Source organism: Lissotriton helveticus, chromosome 3_2 (assembly GCF_964261635.1).
Source record: "Lissotriton helveticus chromosome 3_2, aLisHel1.1, whole genome shotgun sequence".
Lineage (NCBI taxonomy): Eukaryota > Metazoa > Chordata > Amphibia > Caudata > Salamandridae > Lissotriton > Lissotriton helveticus.
This window is the reverse complement of record NC_136062.1, coordinates 235,053,033-235,072,712: the sequence shown is the minus strand read 5'-3', so window position 1 is coordinate 235,072,712 and position 19,680 is coordinate 235,053,033. Positions and strand designations below refer to the sequence as shown.

Genomic DNA, 19,680 nt, shown 5'->3' with positions numbered 1-19,680 from the left:
CTTATCCTACTTGACCATTTGACACTGTCAATCATGGCAACCTCCTATTCATTCTGGAGCATAGGATGGGCCTTTCATTCAGGTGGTGCATTGGTTTGCGTCCTTTCTGCAACACAGAACCCAAAGAGGTAAAGCAAAGCACTCTGTCTCCCAGCCATCCTGTCAGCATGGGGGTTCCCCAAGGATCCTCCTTATCTCCCATTTTCTGGAACCATTAGCTAACATTCTAAATTCCTTGGACATTAGGTTCCATATGTATGCAGACGATACCCAACTCTATCTGAAAATCTCCTTTCCGGAGGACATCTCTTCACTCAACTCTACCCTCCTGACTACCCAGAATTGGTTGACTAAAAACCACTTCCTGCTGAACACCTACAAAACAGAATTCCTCCTCATTTCTCCTCCGAAATATACTCCTAAAATCGACCTATTGATGAACCAACTAACCGCCTTCAACTGCTCCCCCCGCATCATCGATTCAGCTAAATCCCTAGGAATTACTCTGGACAAGCATCTGAATATGAAGTCCCACATCAACAACGTGTGCAAGGGAACTAACTACCTTCTAAGCCTTCTAAGAACACTCAGGAATCTAAAACCTTTCCTACCGCAAGCAGATTTCAAGCAAGTAGTCGAAGCACTTGTCCTACTGAGACTGGACTACGGTAATGCCACACTATTTGGACTCCCTTAATACTCTTTGGCCCCCCTAAATGCCTCACTGAACTCAGCGGCCAGATTGATCACGGGCACCAAGCGGAATACACACATCTCTCTGGTTTTAAAATCACTAAATTGGCTACCCTACGAAGCTAGAATTAATCTGAAGATTGCCTGCCTTTCACACAAAGCCCTCCACTTCAAAACCCCTACCTACCTCGCACAAAAACTAGAACTATCTGGAGGAGGTAGATCGTCAATGAGTGCCAATTCCCTCCTCCTGAAACCACAGATCTTCCACAAAAAAAGAACTTGCCTCCAAGCTTTCTCTGGATCTGCTCCTAAAATCTGGAACTCTCTTCCACCTGAAATTTGGAGGATCTCTTCCAAGGCCGCCTTCAAATTGGAAGCAAAAAATGTCCTCATGAAGAAGTTCTTACCTTAATAGGAGGGACATTATATATACCTTTCCTGTATATGATTATTATTAGGCACTGATTTTATTCCTGTACATGATTATTGTGTTTGCTCCCCTTAAATCATTATTTGACATAGTCTTGCCCCTCCCGCGCTCACCCAGTTCTGTAAAATGCTCCATTAGTTCTTCACCACTTGGTTTAATGCTTAGAAAGAGTCCCATATTATTCATGTTCAGATTTTACTAGAGTATTGGCTATTATTCCTGTATATGATTATTCACTTACTACCCTTATATCACCACGCTACACATATAGCCCCCTCCTTGTCCACTCTGGACTTATAATTGCATTGTTATGTGTGAACTATTTGATCTTATGATTATTTTACTACCCATGTTTGATTCATGATCTGATTGTTACCTTTCCCTATAACTGTAAAGCGCTCTGATATCCTTCGGGATCTAGTCCGCACTATATAAAACTTTATAAATAAAATAAAATAAATTAAAATAAATAAATGTGAGCAACTTCCAGGAATAGAGGCCTGCCACTGGAGGAGGTGTTACCTCCTCCTGGCAGGAAGACACACTCAAAGAGGAAGTCACCTTCTAAGGGCAAGCAGCAAGCACACGTGGGCGGGACTACCCTATTGTCTAGGCAGACTGGCTGGGAGCCGGGCAGAGAAGCAATACCAGTTGTCCAACCACTTTTTGCATGAGTATGTGCCCACAAGAAGCCATACCCGAGGGGTGGTCTACCAAGCTCTTGAGACTGAGCGAGGAGTTCTGCCATCTTGAGATTCTGTAAAATAGGGCATTCTGGGATAGCTAGATGCCGAGCTTCATAGGATGTTGCCATCAGCCGGAGGGACTCTGGTAGCCCATTGACCTCCCTTAATGGCACTTTCTTTGCATAAAAGGGACATCCCTGGCACCCAGCACTCTGATCTCGCTTAACTGGAAGAAGAGAACCAAAGGAGGACTGCCCTGCAGACCCTGGAATCAGTGACGAGGCAGCACGAAAGTTGGAGAGCACCTGCTGCTTCTTGGGCTAGCAAAGGAAAGGGCTGTGCCTGCTATGCCCTGCTTGTGAAGAAGTAGTCCCCTAAGCCAAGCTTGAAGCGTAGACACCAAGAATCAGTTGGCTGGCTTTCTTTCTCGAGTTAGGTCCAAAGCCTGAGAGATATGTGCTTACTGTGGAACACTGCTTACAGTGGCCAGTTCTCTGATGTATGACATTAAAACTGGCCCTGTGTACAGGCCCCTAAGTTAACACGGATGCCAAAAACATGGATTGACTTAACAATTAATATTAAAAACGTCAAGGGAATGCATTTCAGTGATATAGTTACTCTCTTATTTTACATGCTTTACTTAATCATGCATTCCCCAAGAGTTGGCTATTTTATAATGTTGTTGTTTATCTGTATATTTTTTCTGTGAATACTTTGAGGCTTGAGTCATGCCAGGTGTTTGAGGGGTTTGAATGAGCACACAGGCACTAAGGCTGAAGCCAAACAAACTGCCTGTCAGTGGGTTGGCCTCTCTGCAGAGCACACAGAACAATATTTGTGTATTCCAATTGCAACTGAAATTCTGTGGATATGTACGCTGGGGTACACAGATGTCAAAATATTTGCAAGGAAAAAGTAAGAGAAATTAAATTGCTTAAATTTGAGGGAGTGCAGTGCATTATGGAGGCAGTGAAGTGACAGAGATGCGAGGAAGTGCATTCAGGGAAGAGTTAAAAGAAGTTGCAGTAGAGGAAAGAGAGGGGGCTGTAGATGTACAGATGGGCAAGATATGCAGAGGATAAATATCCAACATAAAGGACACATAATTGAAGGTCAAAACTCCTTCCACAGGCCTCAATACTATTTAATTCACTGACTCACTATTTCAGAATTTAAACATTTCCAATGTTACCTTTTATAAGAAATCATTGTTGTTACTCATTTATCTTAAACAGCTAACACCCACAAAGCCAATCATACTGACAGGCTTTAGCCGTATGTCAGTGACATTCATCTGGATAAAATGACATCTCAGAGAGAAACCAAAATACGGGCCAGGTGGCACACTATGGGAATCACAGATATGTATTTGACATGTTCCTTTATAGAGAGCACCCACTTTTGTCATCTCACTTAAAGACCTGTCTGCACATATTTCTATATGACTGGTTACAGCTAGCATCTGTGGGTGCTTCTCAAAGTCTGGTTAAGCACATTTTTCCAAAGTTAATGCTGCATGCAGTGCAAGACACTGGGCAAGCAAACATTTTAAAGGGGTAAAGTTGTCATGCATAACAAATAACACATTACAGTAACTGTTGACCAAATTAATGCAAGAACATATGGGGCCGTTTTTATTGTGTTTAATATTTCGTTCCCACTGCCTAATAAGCCTTGTTTTATCGCTACATTCATTTGCTTTAAAATGCACCATTTGCCAATCTTTATTTAATTTCTTTCTCAGGAGAGGGACTTCCCCTGGACCCTAGGTTTGTCCATTGAACTTGTTCACATTGCTTGCTATATAAAAATCATGCCCAACGTTTACACGCCACCCCTTTCAAATGTCACCAGCTGCCACTGCTCACTAGGACCGTGGAGTGAGGAGGAGCCCTAGGAAGACCCCCATCGACTGCATAGCATCTTCAGCTTCATGTATCTCTTGATCAGGACCACTCCATAGATTTCAATTGCAAGAAGCCGGTGACACTGGACTGGAGACTGCTTTTCTTGAGGGCTTAAAGGTTTTGTTGGACCTTGTTTTCCCTATGACTGCCTCCTTGTCTAAATAATCGCAAATCAACCTTGTAAAAGTGTTACTTGAAAATTCATTGAATTTGCCAATGTTTGTTTTGGTATCCATAAATAGAAATATAATCTATTTTTTCTAAATAGATGTCCGATTTCTTGAGAGTAGAGTTTCTTGCTTCTTCAATTGGTAACAAAGATGGAATCTGATCCCACACCGGGTTCACAAATGAGGTGCTAAGTTGCCCATGATACAAACAAGATTTAGACATCTTGGATCCTTATGGTGTTATTATGGACATCTCTGAAGTATGCCATGGTGATGGAAGACTTGTTATACCAAAATATACTCTATATTCTAAATGATGCATTTCGCAGAGAATGATTTTGTATGATAGACAATGGACCCTCAACTCGTAAGCTAAGAGATAAAGGAGTATTTGAATTGACTGGATTTTAAGACACGTCAAAACTTTGATTTAACATCACCAATGCAACAGTTTTGTTGAATATTTTAATCGGGGATTTAAGAGTATTTTCAGCCGGCTATGATTAATATGGTGGTTGTGAGTAGTGTGGGCAACACCACATTCAAGTATGGGAGTTAGTCCTTTGGTGTTGCTGAGAGAAAGAGTGGCATGAAGTTGGCTCCATAAACAATGGATGGAAAGAGGAAAGGTAGATGAGGGAAATTTGGAGTGTATATATGATGTTAGGAAATGTATGCTGAATAAATACAGAATTATTAGAAAGGTTGTTGACTTTAAGGTTGGAAATGTTGGTGAGTTAAATGTGGTGGTTGGATGCGCAAAGTGCTAAGAAAGTTTTCAAATCGAGCGTGGGTGTGAAAGGTCAAGTTGTGAATGTGGTGGCAAAAAATAGAGACGTACCCTCTGAGTCTCGCTGACACAACTAAGCTAGTCCTTTCTTTATACTACAAAAAAATAGTGGTACCACAGTGTAAGAGAGTGTGCAAGGGTCTTGGTGTGAAGGATGCTAGGGAATGTGGCAAGGGACAGCATGTGTGCATCATGAAACAATCCAACCTGCTGAGATGCAATCGAGGAGGGTAAGTGAAAAAGTCGGTCGGAAAACCTGGTTATCTATCCGACTATTTGTCGAAGTAATAGGTTTCTTTATTTCCCCCTGTTGATTCAACTTCAGTTTTATTAGTCTTTTTCTTTCTTTTCCTTATATAATTTTGTTTATTCCTTGTTGTTGACAGTGATTGTGAAGGGTTGGGGAAAAGTTAGGGATGATTCAGGATGTGGCTCTTAGAAAGTGGGACGGTCCAGGTAAGTCATGGTAGTGATTGTTGCTACCTGGGCTCAGAGGATCATGGACCTGTAACACGTTGTCTTCATTAAAACATATTCTCTTCGTTTCCTGGCTCAGCATCTTCATTTCAGACCTAAGTGCAATAGAGTTCTGGCGTTGAGGGTCTGCCAACAGCAAGCCTAAGCACATCCCTCCCACCAGTCATGCCTGAGCTTCAGATGTTTCATTTATACTGTGCCCAATGTTTTTCTCCGTGTCTACTCAAGATGTGTCTCCCCCAGATCCTCAGCATCATCGCCTTCACACAACTGGTCGCTCCTGCAGCATGCATTGCACTACGGTACACTGAACCCTAGACACAGTCTCTGCAGTGAAAGGCTGATTTGGGAGCTCGGAATAGAGCTACTAGTCTTCGCACCCCTTGGCTCCCCGTACATTTTTTCACATCTAAAGTCCCTTGCCAGCTGCTATATAACCTTAACATCTTACTACCTTTCACAACACAGATATGTACTTATCATCTTTAAGCTTTACTCTTTAAATATACAGACATTTTTTTTAATTTTCAAATCTTCAATAACATCCACACCCTTAATGCTTGCAAAAACTTCAAGGTTCACTCACTGTCAAAAACTAAAGAACCACTAACCAACTCGAAACATTTTGAAAAAAATTATTTTCAGATGTGGAAATTGGTCTTCTGCCCTGTATGCCCCGTCTGGAACACAGATGGAGTACATGCATTCCAATGCACCCAACAGAGAGTGAAGAGCTTGGGAATGTGCTTGGACGCAGATCTAACTTTGGAACCACAAACAAAAACTGCAGAGAAATTGCCTATAAATATGCTCATAACGCTAATATGGATTTTTCTCTTCCCAAGATTTCCAACAGAGATCAGGCCAACATTATGCAAACTGTCTGTACCCAGAAGGTCCAAAATACCTTCTAGGCAAATAACAATGGATACAAAACTCAGCAGCCAGGCCTCTTCTGCATTTAAAACTATGGGATCAGGTTACCTCAGCTGATGCTTCACTAGCTCCTCATTTCATGTAGAATCACTTTTAAGGCTCTGTGTATTACATACATAGCATGCCAAAAAAGTGTTCCACCCTAACCAACTCAGAACTACTTCTGCTCTAAGACTTACATAAAAATTAAAGTAAATTAAAGTAACACACTTAAGCAAATAATGACTGGAAGGACGTTAATTTTGGAACTTTCTACTCCTACACATAAGGAATATATAAAAATACATTGGCTTTGGGAAGGGCATAACACAAATTGAGGTTTTAGGCTCTGTATGATCGTTATCTCTCAGCAAGACATTGAAAAATCTCAAACAGCAGCGGGATAGAAGAAGGCGCTTATAGTGCTTCATGTGGCGCTGACCCCTTCAAACACTACTCTGCAGAAGACCCTCCTGGCACGTTGTGAGTTTGAGTCCCCTAGGGTGGTGAAGTCCGTTAGAGGCCATGAACACCTCTGCCTGTCTAGATGAGGTCCTGCACAGCGAGATTGCGGTAGGCGCTTATAGCACATTGTGTGGCCCTGCCCCCTTCAAGCGCCACTCTGAAGGAGTGCCTCCTGGCGCGGCATCGCCTGGAGTAGACTGGACTGGGCTACCCCGCTTTGGTCTTCTGCTGGCTTAACCTGGCCTTTCGCACCTAAGTGATTGTGTCTTCATAAATGTACTGTGTGCTATCTCTATAACAGTTGTCTTCTAGGAGGGCATTTACTCTTTTGCTATCAGAAGATGGGCAAGCATAAAGCAACTCCTGTAGCATCTGGCTCCCACATTTGCTCCACTATTGATAACTTTCTGGTACATGCAGTTGAAGTCATTGCTAAACAAATCCATCGGGCCAAGAGAAGATTATCTAGCACAATGGACGAAGGTGCTCCACAGCTGCCATTAGTTTCCCCTCCTAATTTCCGCAGATCCATATTGGAGCCCCACCCTACTGTGTTAATTCTGAAGATGTTTCAATTATTAACCTCCCAGATTCCATTCTGTTGTAGGTAATACGGAATTAGCGACCATGAACCGTAGGTCTGGGGAATCTAAGCCAAATTCTAGGGTTGTTTTGGATACTTCTGCCCTAAACTCCGGTCCTGAAGCTAACCACAGGAATGGGGTGGCTAAGACCAGGGCGAGACCGGACAGCATTAACCCATCTCACAATAGTGTTAGTTCCCAGTTTGAGCTTCTACGCCCTTTAACACTTGATGTTTCCATTTGGGATTCTATTAGTTACCAATTGAGTGAGCTACTCAAGAGCAAACCGTGCCCCATGTATGACCATTTATCTGCCATTGAGAATGCACTGGGAAGGACTGGTAAGGTTGGCGAGTCTTGCCCTAGTGATATTTTGAGAACAGGGAATAGCACAGGTGCCAATCCGGTTCTAAGGCCAGTGTATTAGACGTCTCCACTAGGCCTAGCCAGAGTGATGCACATGGCAGGTGGGAAATACTGGCAAGTGTCCTGTTCACTTCCTGGTCCACCGGTTGCTTGTATCAGTAATGGCCGCCATAGGTCTTAGCCAATGTTCAAATTTATCTCCTAGAAGTTCAACAATCACCTTTGAATAAAATAGGTAAATCATCCTCTAGCTATATAGGAATGTGGGGATTGGGTACAATCTGCATACGGAAATTATCTTTGCAGGAAGATTGTCGGAAATAGGGCCCCTCCCAAGCCAATCCCACGGGAAGTGTGTTATCATTAACTTTCGAAGGCCCTTGATTGCTGGGGAAATACTCCAGTTAGCTAATCGGGGTCCAGATTGCTCTGGGCATGTTACTGCCATTCTGCTTGGTTATTTCTACAGGCACCTGACCACTGGAACTAGGAATCTGGAGAACTCCCAACCCTTTGGCCTACCACAGGCTTCAGATCACATATATTCGGGAATAGGTTCAAGGTTCTAGTGGGGCTGGAGGACATTTATTGACAAGGGAAGCAGTGTTCCAATATGTTCATGGGGAGATGGTACTCTGTTAATCCACCTTATAGTCTTCCAGTTTCACTCGCTGCTTCTAATGTGCCAGGCAGAGTGTCATTTACAGGGCTCAACCAACAATTGTGGTTCCCTCATTCCCCACTACAAAGGTTTGGCCCAGATCAACTCTCCAGCCCCAAAAGTGAATGTTCTGCTGCAGACAGTTCTTCTACCAGTAGGAGATTCCCTACTAATGTTGTCAGCCTTGACAGGCATGATCGGTCTTATTTAGTCCCGGCTACCCCGTCCATGTTGGCTAACTCACAATGACAACCCCGTCTGTTGGAAGCAAATAGTTGTGTTACCATTGACTTGAAAGCTATCAGTAATAAACAGGTTACAATTCCAGATACTAATTTGCCAGTAACTACTAACAGTAGTTCTTTGGAATGTGGCTGGCCTGATAGCAAGTTGTCGCCAACTCCTAGGTGTGATTTATTGATCACTACAACATATGCATGATCCAAGAACCCTGGCTTATCCTACTATACTCCTGCCAAACCTGGTAAGTTTGGAAGGTGTATGGGAGGCCTTTTACTTTGGTTGAGGTAATCTTTAAATCGTAAAATCTACCCACTGGTACTCGAGCACCCTTATCTACAAGGTATTGAAGTAAACAGGGGCGGGGTATCAGTGTGTTGCTCTTTAACATCTATGCTGAAGGGTTCAAAGGGGGTAGAGCCTCAGAGGCTATCCATTTCTTTGAACCATACTTGGTCAAGTTCAGATCTGGCACCAACTTGATCATTGCAGGGAATTTTAATACCACCCTTGACATAAAAGTAACAGAGGAGGATGCAGTATGGGGCATTCCATCGTTCAAGCTTGTTCATCAAAGGATTAGCCCAGGGCATGGAGCCCCACTCTTTATGATCCTGTTATCAGCCCCACAGATGTGCCCAGGCCCCTTCCTCGAGCCCTCTCACTGAATCAAAGAGCTCCATTTGAACTGTATAAAGGAGGCCTGGTCCTCCCCTCTCTCTTTCTCTCTCTCTCTCCATTGTGTGCCCCACCCAGCTAAAGAAAAGCAGCAATCCTGAAACCTATCTGGGAGAGAAGGGTCTCTCTAACCCCACTCCATGTTTCACCATGCAGGTCTGGGTCTCCCAAAATAGAACCCAGGGCCTTCCATGATTGTACCAGGCACATATACACTCAGTGCATGTATACAGCATACATTCTAGCCTCCATGTACTGCACCTTTCAGAGGCACACATACATCCAGCACCTACATTCAACATGCGCACAGTGCCCATCACTGTATCCTGTATATACTGTAAACTCATAGGCACACATACACCCAACACTTGCACTTATACGCACACTGCAAACTTCATGTATTGTTCAACTCACAGGTACACCTGCAGCCAGCATAGGCATTTATCCTGCACGCACTGCACTCTTAATGTATTGTACCACTCACAAGCACACATACACACAGCACATGCACTTTTCCTGCACACAATGCACAGTCTGTAGGTTGCACTCCACTGACACAGGTTAAAAAGGACACGTTTGTTCCTATTGATCACTACACGGCAAGTTGCCACCACCGCGCTCCTGCAACTTAATTCCTGGCGGAGGCAGTAGCCTTCCACCACTATAAGAGTAGTGATTTGGGCACCTCTCCAGGTCTAATAAGACCACAGTCCATGAGACAGGCCTATGTCATGGTGCACATGCATGGTCCGTTTTTGCCTATTACAACAAAAGTCAGCATTAGGGATTCAGACATCAATACAGTACAGAACAGAGCAGGAGTGCACACCCATTACCATGCAGAGGACTTTTCCATTCCAGCAATACTCTCCTCCATCCTGTGAGTTGCAGCCTACATGTGCCCCAGATTGCAGATTGCAGTGAGCAGAGTCCAGGAAGTGGTAAGGAGACAGACTAGTGCTGTCTCTTCCCAAGACAAAAAGTTGTTTAAAAAACGATTTTCATTTTCTGTGTTTACTGTCTATGCCTGTGGCTGTTACAGTTAAAAATTGTATTTTTAGCCTGCCTGTAATTGCATATTTTATCACCCGTGTTGTGTTTTAAATGTGTGGTTTTCCCTGCCCATGATTGCTTTCATTTAGTGTGTTAAATTGTGGGATTTGCAGTCCAACCTCTGTAGTTTGCCCCTCTCATTCCTTGGTGACAAATCTGTTTTCCCTCCAAATTACTCCTTTGCTCTGTGCTTAGGCCTGTGTGCTCAAACAGTGCACCCCCAGCCACCATTTTGTGCTCACAAGCCAGTGAGGCCTGCCTCCCCCCCCTTCCCAGCAACAGGGATTTTCTACATCAGAGGGTGCTTCTGTGAGCTGCTTAAACTGTATTTACTGGTGCCTGTGCACTTCGTTTTTTGGCCAGCAGGGGGAGTAAAGCTTTATTCAAACAGTATTGTTAGATTTCGAGTTAGTGAAGCCTTTACCTGTTGAAGTCCAAAGTTGTGGATTGAGCCTGTCTGTCTCCTAGGAGATTCTGAACAGGAGCAAGCAGCTGCCCAGACCCCACCCCCAGGCCAGCAGCCCATTGGCTATTCAGCTACCAGGCAGGTCTGAGCCCTCCTCTCACACCTGCCCAGGCCCCTTGAGGCCTTGCTGGGTGGACCCCAAATCACTCTCCTCCATCTTGTGAGTTGCAGCCTACATGTGCCCCAGATTGCAGATTGCAGTGAGCAGAGTCCAGGAAGTGGTAAGGAGACAGACTAGTGCTGTCTCTTCCCAAGACAAAAAGTTGTTTAAAAAACGATTTTCATTTTCTGTGTTTACTGTCTATGCCTGTGGCTGTTACAGTTAAAAATTGTATTTTTAGCCTGCCTGTAATTGCATATTTTATCACCCGTGTTGTGTTTTAAATGTGTGGTTTTCCCTGCCCATGATTGCTTTCATTTAGTGTGTTGAATTGTGGGATTTGCAGTCCAACCTCTGTAGTTTGCCCCTCTCATTCCTTGGTGACAAATCTGTTTTCCCTCCAAATTACTCCTTTGCTCTGTGCTTAGGCCTGTGTGCTCAAACAGTGCACCCCCAGCCACCATTTTGTGCTCACAAGCCAGTGAGGCCAGCCCCCCTGCCTCCCCCCCCCCTTCCCAGCAACAGGGATTTTCTACATCAGAGGGTGCTTCTGTGAGCTGCTTAAACTGTATTTACTGGTGCCTGTGCACTTCGTTGTTTGGCCAGCAGGGGGAGTAAAGCTTTATTCAAACAGTATTGTTAGATTTCGAGTTAGTGAAGCCTTTACCTGTTGAAGTCCAAAGTTGTGGATTGAGCCTGTCTGTCTCCTAGGAGATTCTGAACAGGAGCAAGCAGCTTCCAACTCCCTGGCCAACAAACCTTGTCTGAGGTTGCTGGGACCTTATATGGTGTGCTAGTGGTTGGCACATGTGTACTCTGATTGGTGGTTGTATCTGGTGTTTCTATTGGGCTAGGGTTAATGTCCTCATTGGTTGGGTATTTGAGGCTTCTGATTGGTTTCTCGGTCTGTGATTCAATCATTGCAGGGTTGGGACTAGGGCTAGGGTTAGGATTTCTATTGGAAGTAGGGACTAGGGTTTCCTATGTTATTGGTTGTTGGGAGTAGGGTGGGACTAGTGCTAGGGTTAAACCTTTAATTGGAAGTAGCTATTTAGGGCTTCTGGTGTGATTGGTTGTTGGACCAGCTGTGGGACTAAGAGTAGGGTTAGGCTTTCTATTGGAAGTAGGGACTAGGTCTACCTGTACCATTGGCTGCTTGGAATTGTGTTGGGACTAGTGGTAGGGTTAAGGCATTTATTGGATGTTGAGATCAGGGTTTTTTTTAACTGATTGGGTCATTGGACTAGGGCTAAGATTGGCTGTAAAGTCCTGGTCTCCTATTGGTTCTAGATGTTAGGGCTAGTGTTGTGATTGGATAGTGTTAGGGCTAGGGTTCCCATTGGCTGAAGGGGTCACCTGATTACTAGGGCTACAAGAAAGGCCAGGCTTAGGGCGTCGAGGCTAAGGGTGGAGAGGACAAGGGTAGTTGCCTGTTTGGGCCTGTTGAGGGTGGAGAGGACAAGGGTAGTTGCCTGTTTGGGCCTGTTGAGGGTGGAGAGGACGAGGGTAGTTGCCTGTTTGGGCCTGTTTGAGACTGGTCGGGACTAGGGCCAGAAATGCTGCCTCTGACTCCTTCCCTCCAAAACTCCTTTTTACTCATCCATAAGCCTCTGCCTACTGCTAAGACTTATAAAAAATAAAATAATCCTTCACTCTTTTATCCCTCCACTATCCTTTTTCAATCAAAATTAACAGACTAACATGTTCACTTCTCAAATTCCATATTCAACTATACTAATAACTGAATAACATATCTACTACTCAAATTACTTCATATTTATACTATACTAATTTTCAACAGAAATCCTTTATGGGTTCCGGAGTGGCGTGCTACTCGCCAGAAAAGCGCTTCAACACCCATCAGGGGTAACAAGTGCTATATGAATGCTAATCTTTCTTACCCCTTTTATCCATCCGCTATCCTTCTCACTCCAAGTAACAGACTAATATCCACCACTGAAATTACCTCATATTTCACCATATTAATTCACCACTAATCCTTTATAGGCTCCCTGAATAGCAAGCGTCAACAAGCGAGCGATAAATAAATACAAACCTTTATCCTACTCTATCCTTCTGCTATAATTCCAAATCCAAATAACTGACTAACCTATCTACCACTTAAAATGTACTTGCATGTTTCACTATACTAATTCAACACTAATCCTCTGTGGGTCCCGGAGTAGCGTGCTACCCGCCGAAAAAGCGCTTCGACGCCTCGTCAGGGGTAGTAAGCGCTATATAAATGCAAATACAATACAATACAATACAATACAATACACCTTTCTGGCCTTATTTCTTCTTTTTTTGGGCAAGAGCAAGGCCAGGGTGTTTCCCTCAGCCAAAAAATATTTCAAAGTGCCTATTTATTTTAAAAACAAGATTGAAAATTCTATCTACTCCTGGAGGAGTTTTGTTCTAGTTAAAGTAATGAATATGCTCTGAGATCATGCACACGGATGGAGATCAACTGTTTCAAAATTAAATGCAAATCCCACAATTAAGAAATTAGAAAAGCCGTTTGATTTTGAAGGAATTTTTGGGTGTTTTTATACAAAGCCAAGCCTTTAAACAGCAACAAATATAAGAATACAGAAAGTGCATTGCACTGAAAGGAATAAAGTTAGTTGTTAAATCATGCTTGGTGAGTTTTCAGATCTAATAGCAGATTAGGACCAGCAGTCACACCCATATCTTCTAGCAATTTACCGAAAATACCGACTGTCTTCATCCTAGTCATGTTCTGTCCCTTACCAGTATCGATGTGGCAGTGCCCCATGGCATGAATGACGTGCTGACTGTCTCCATTCTTTTGGCTGAAGAAGTCAGAAGCCAGCTTGTGGGCAGCCGCATATGTGGAGGGATCAGAGGGGTTACAGAGGTTCACCATCTGATTGGCTGTATAGAGAGCTTGGAAGCTGCGCTGATTCTCCTCACCAAGCAGCTGGGGAGAGAAAGAGAAGGGTTATTCCCAACTGAGTTGAGTGGCTTACATAGCGGTTGCTACCGAATGGGGGTGGTGGGGCAGGGGGTGGGCAAGGGAGAGAAAAGGAAGGGAATGAAAAAAAGACAAATGCACTTACATGAGGGCAGCCAATCGCTGCCTCTCCTCCTCCTCTTCTCTTCTACAGCGGCAGGAAGCACACAGCCTCCCAGAATCCCCAAACCAATCACAAAGCTGCCTGACAGCAGCGTTGTGATTGGTCTGAAAGCCGTGGATCAACGCTCATACAGGGCCTGGGTCTGTGCATGTTCCCCACTGAGGCTGTGCGATTGAGAACATGCAACGTACGCATGACAGTTTGGCCGGCCCAAGACGGCTGGCCAAACAGTCATGCGCACTTAGAAAAGGGCCTACAACTCATCTCCCAGCAATGAACAGCTCCTCCCCACCCCCCAACCAACTGAGCCAGTACAGCAAAATAAAATGATAACAATGTTGCGTAATTATCATTTTATTTTTTGATTTTGTACTTCTCAGTAAGCCGTAGCGTCTGAGTCTTAGAGGAGGAGCCGCCGCTGGTGGTTTATACAAGACCCTAGACACTTCTGAGAACAATAATCAAAGAAGAATGTAGGATGCCAAACAGCGCTTCCAACCTGCTAAAAGCAAAAAAGGAAACAAAACACACTTAGCTGCGGTGCAGAACTGTCACCTACAGCAGACCTCAAAGGGAGCTAAGGGTGGGGAAGCGCAACTTTGCCCCACACAAACACCAATGGATAGTCCATCAACCATGAAGTGGATGATGAGATTCACAGAAAAACAAAGAGAGAAGTCTAAACAAGGAGAGTCAGTGAATGGATAAATCAACAACTAACACTGCTAAATAAAAGAATAGGCTGGAGCAAAGAAAGAAAGGACATTTGTAGAAGTCGATAGCAGACCAAGTCTAGGGAGGAAACTCCAGGGAGAAAGGAGGAATTACTTGTGCGACCAAACCAGGATTGTCATATCCCCTTGTTATCACCCTGGCTCTGTCCGCCCTGCCCCTCTGGTACCTGTAAGTAAGGGTCAGTGTTACTGAGCTTCACAACAGGTATCTTGTAATTAGGCCCACAGCAGAAACACGATGGAGTTAATAAAGTAGGAACATGTGAATGTGATCGTGGGCACAGGACACATGGGAGAAGAACATTACAGAATGCTGCCGCTCGCCTGATAACAGATACACCTAAATTCGCATCTGTGGCACAGGACCTGGCAAAACGTCACTGGTTGCCAGTGCGGAAACGAATTACCTTTAAGTCACTCTGTGTGGTCTTTAAAGCACTTCATGATCTGGGCCCCAGATGCATGAAGGAACTATTTCGCTGGTACAAACCGGCAAGATCTCTTAGATCAGGTCAGCAGGCATTGGTATCTGTCCCTAGAGTCAAGAGAGCAAGATGGGGAGGCAGGAGCTTTTCCTTAGGAGCGGCAGTAGCCTGGAACAAGCTTCCCCTCCACATTAGACAATTGCCTGATCTTCTGTCTTTTAGAAAGGCACTAAAAACCTGGCTCTTTACCCATTAAACTCCTACCCACACACACCAGTTTTAATCGGTTAGCGCCAGGACACCTCCGGGTAACAGAGCGCTCTAGAAATGTAATAAATAAATAAACTGTTTGTACCTTGGCCATGTCCAGCAAAATCTCAAAATCAACCAGCAACTCATGCACGTCACGGTTAAAGACCACCAGTTCCGCCTTATGCAAGGTGAATTTCTGGCTGGGATCAGGAGGTGCAATCATGCTGCCCTTTCCTGCACCGAAGAGCCCATTGCAGGCCATTTCTACATACAGTGTAATGCTGCAAAAAGGAACAGAATGTAGAAAAAGCAGCATTAATACAAGCTCATGTGTTTGCAAGCAACCAAGTAGTTTCAGTCGTTTTACCAGGATTTGTAAGACCGGTCACATTTTAAGAGGGCCTCGAGTATCAGTAATTGCTAAACATATATTGTATGAGCTTCCATGCTTAAGTCGATGTAGACTACGTACTAAACATGTTAAGACAAAACAGTAACCTCGAACTCTCAATGCATTACGGGGCCGTTTCTCCCTCGTATAGGGCCAAGCAATGCTCAGAGGTGGGAGGATCATGTTGAAACTACAACAGCACTAAAGTATATACAAGTGTGCCCTCGCTACTACAACAGAAAATCACATGCAGTACAATGACTGAAAATATATAAGCAAACAGAAGCAGAATCTTTGGTGTGTTCTTGAAACAGCAGGAAGATGATTTATTCTCTCCAGACTTAAGAGATGTAATGAAAAGCCGACACGTGTTTCGTCGTGTACAGTTGAGTCAACACGACTCTTCAGGGCTGATGATACAAGAATAAATATATCAGGTCAAAACTGCCGTTTGTCAAATACTGCAAATGGTGACAAGATGCAGCCAACATGCAGTGGTGCCGTACGAATCGGTTCGCACGAGATAGTGTTGTGTAGTGGTGATATCAACACAATAGTACATGTGTCACTCAAAGGCTGTGAGTGGTAGCCCTCGGGTGGTGGTGCATTGACAGAAAGTTTCGTGACATGACGCTTTGGTGTGTGATCGAGTTTAACACATACACAGAGATCTTGCATTTCGAGGGTTCATGTGATTGTGGATCAGTCCAAACGAAACTAGGTGAGTCTATGTGAGGAGGTGTGGGTGAGGGGCCATAACAGTATCATAACGTGGTTGGCTGGTGATGTTTATATCTGTGCTGATTGGGGGTACTACGGGTATTCTGTTAAAGTGCCCTTTAAGAACATAAGATTCGATAGGATTGGACAAGTCACTGTCCCTCGCTATTATTGTTTGTTTACCTGAGAAATAATATTTTCCTTGGCGCTTGGTGATGGGTCTGGGTTAATATCCGAGTATTGGACGTTACTTGCAGGAGAGAGACTAAAAGAAAGAGTATATGTTAAAAAAGGGAAGGAATCATTAGTGGAAGCATTCTAAGGTAAGGGAAAAGGACCCACTACTCAGTAGAGTAGAAGGAGAACAGAAATGCGGTTTTCTTACCACGAGTCTAGATGTGACTGAAAAGAAACGGTCCGTCCCTTTATACTAGTCACGTGGACGGTATTGATTTGTTTGATATTAGGTATTCATGTAAGGCCAAAATCTTCGTGTTTGATCACTCTGTCTAAAAGGAGATCACAGAAGGAATACAGAAAATTAATCGGATTAATGCGCGAGTTAACGCCACATTTGAAGAAAGGACATATTGCATTGTGTTTTTTCGTAGTATTCATAGGTCTAAAGACCATTTCATTAAGGGGAAGCAATTGGGTTGGTGCGCGAGTTAGCGCGACGTTTAAGAGAAGGACATATTCCCTTAAATTTCACTGAAAATAATTGTGTGTCTATAGGGCATTCAATTAAAGAGAAATTACTAGACTCCTGGTCTTTTCAATATTGGCTTTTGAATATGCATGATGGCATATTCTCTCATGAAGACATGTTGCCCTTAGGAAAGAGATAGGATCTCTAGAATTGAGTTAGAAAGTACCTGACTCCTGGTGTGTCAGGAGATAAGCCGGGAGGGGATCCGTCTGTAACTGGACTGAGCTCGAGACGAGTGTGTCTCTCAAACGGGGCGATGCGCTAGAAAACGGGAAACATGAGCGTCGGTTAGCTCTGAAAGCCCGGTACATTGGGCTTCACATCGACTAGGGTTAATCCTGGGAGAAACTAGCCGCTTACCTCTGTGGTTGAATCCCTCCTCCTGTAGTTCCCGGTTGCCGTCTCTCTGTACGGTCACGTGACCGGGTGGGAGGGGTTGCTTTGTAGACAGAGGTAGAGATAGAAAATGTCCCCGTTGTTAGTATTACGAGTGAAAGGATTCGCCATCTTTGAGTGGCCAAAGTATATCGAGAAACATATGTAGTCGGTTCAGACCAAAGGTAGTTTTTGAATCGGATGAGCCAAAACACAAAAACAAGGTTTCAGAAAGGAACTCTCGTTGTGTTAGCCTACATGGAATAAGGAGGCTCACATGTTAATAGATTGAAAGCGCGTGGGGTCGGTTGATGCGCTAGAGAGTGTAGAGGTACTGTATCACAATCTAGGCAGGACTCTTCAAGTTCAGTGGCTTTAGGAGGTTCTGTGTGAAAGTGCCCCCCACACCTCTCATTTGTGAACTTAACAAATCAATCAAAACCATCAAAACATATTACACTTGGTTAATAAGACATTCAAAGCATATTGCGAATAGTATTTTAGACATGATGATCATGATGATGTGTTTACGTGCTATGTGTAGTGGTTATATGCTTAGATATTCTGGTACATAGTAGGTAACTTTAGATGTATCTCCCTTTGATTCTATGAGTTCCTTATTAGTGGTACATTACAAATTTCATTCAGTCTTCGTAGAAGAAGGGTCCCCCAGACGGCTGTCTAGTCGCCTAAGAAGAATTGAAGCTCAGAGTCGTAGTTGAGCCCCCGTTCCACGCATCTCAGACGCATGATCCAGGTTGCCTCCCTACGCCTGAGCTTCAATTCGCGGTTGCCCCCTCTAATGTCGAGAGGAATTACATCTATGCCGAAAACACGTACTTTGGCATCGTCTGCTAATGGTTGGCATTCAGCAACGTGTAAAGCTACAGGGTATTTGGGGTCTCTCCTTTGTATGGCTCTTATGTGTTCGGAAATTCTTTCCTTGAAAGCCCTGATGGTGCTGCCCACATAGATTTTTCCGCATTGGCATTCAATTATATACACTACAAATTTAGTCAAACACGTAATGTTGTGTCTAATTTTGTAGACGACTCCATCAGGGCCTTCAAAAGTTTTGGTGCCATGTTTGCCCCAAATGCACATGGAGCAATATCCACATCTGTGGAAACCAAAACCTCGTGTGGAAAGCCAGTCCTGTGCCAGTGTGTTGTGGGGGACTGTAGGGCTTAATTTGTTTCTGAGTGTAAAGCCCTTTCTGTATGTGATAGAAGGTCTATTTGGGAGAAACTCTTTCAGAACAGGATCATCTGTTAAGATTTTCCAGTGTTTATTGAAGCTCTTTTTGACGTGATAGTTGAGTGCGTTGAATTCAGTTATCAGTCTGATTGGTTGTTTGGAGGATTCAACCTCCGTACGTGTTTTCAAACAGTCTGGTCTAGAGATGACTCTGGATTTGCGTTCTGCTTTCAGAAGCGATGAGCTCGAATAGCCTCTCTTTTGAAATCTGTGTTTCATGGTTATAACGCAGTTCTCAAATTCCATTGCTTCGCTGCAGTTGCGTTTGGCCCTAAGGAATTCTCCATAGGGGATGGACCGCAACTGATGTTCAGGGTGAAAGCTCGAAGCGTGAAGAATGGAATTGCAGGAAGTAGGTTTCCTGAATAGTTTGGAATGCAATTGGTTGTTCTTTACATAGAATTCTAGATCTAGAAATTCAATGTTAGTGAGGCTGTGGTGCATGGTGAAGCTGATTTCCCATAGATTATCGTTTAGATAATTGAAGAAAGATTGGAGAAGTTCCTCGGAACCTGACCATAGGAGAAAACAGTCGTCAATGTACCGTCCCCAGTAGACTATAGAGTCAATGTATGGTTTGCCTTTGATACCCCAGATTAGGTCAGTTTCCAGGGCCCCCATAAAGAGATTTGCGAAGGATGGTGAGAATTTCGAGCCCATGGCTACTCCTTTCTTCTGTCTATACCATTTGCGGTTAAAAATGAAGAAATTGTTGTCCAGGATAATCTTCATCATGTGTAGCAGCATATTGGTGTGTGCCCATAGCGTAGCAGGTCTGTTAGATAGAATTTTGGTGATTGCACTAATACCTATTTCAGGATTGATGCTGGTGTACAGGGACACCACATCCAAAGTTACTAGTCTAGTCCCTTGCTGCCACTCAAAGTCTGACATGATGTTCAATATGTGTTTTGAATCCTGTATAAAAGATGGAAGATTCTTGACTAGAGGTCCCAGAAAAAGATCCACATACTCTGCGATTCTTTCAGTGGGGCCCCCAATCCCCGATACTATCGGTCTGCCAGGTGG

At 43.9% G+C, this 19,680-nt stretch overlaps 1 protein-coding gene across 3 annotated transcripts in view; it reads right to left on the bottom strand.

Annotated features, from left to right (window-relative positions):
- Positions 1 to 19,680, bottom strand: part of MAN2C1 (mannosidase alpha class 2C member 1) — a 389,693-nt gene that overhangs the window by 176,043 nt on the left and 193,970 nt on the right. For all 3 annotated transcript variants that reach the window (XM_078685096.1, XM_078685097.1, XM_078685098.1), the window contains 2 exons: positions 15,303 to 15,480; positions 13,442 to 13,631 (listed from right to left, as the gene is read on the bottom strand). In XM_078685096.1, coding sequence (XP_078541222.1) covers positions 13,442 to 13,631; positions 15,303 to 15,480 — 368 coding nt within the window. The remainder of the gene's footprint in view (positions 1 to 13,441; positions 13,632 to 15,302; positions 15,481 to 19,680) is intronic.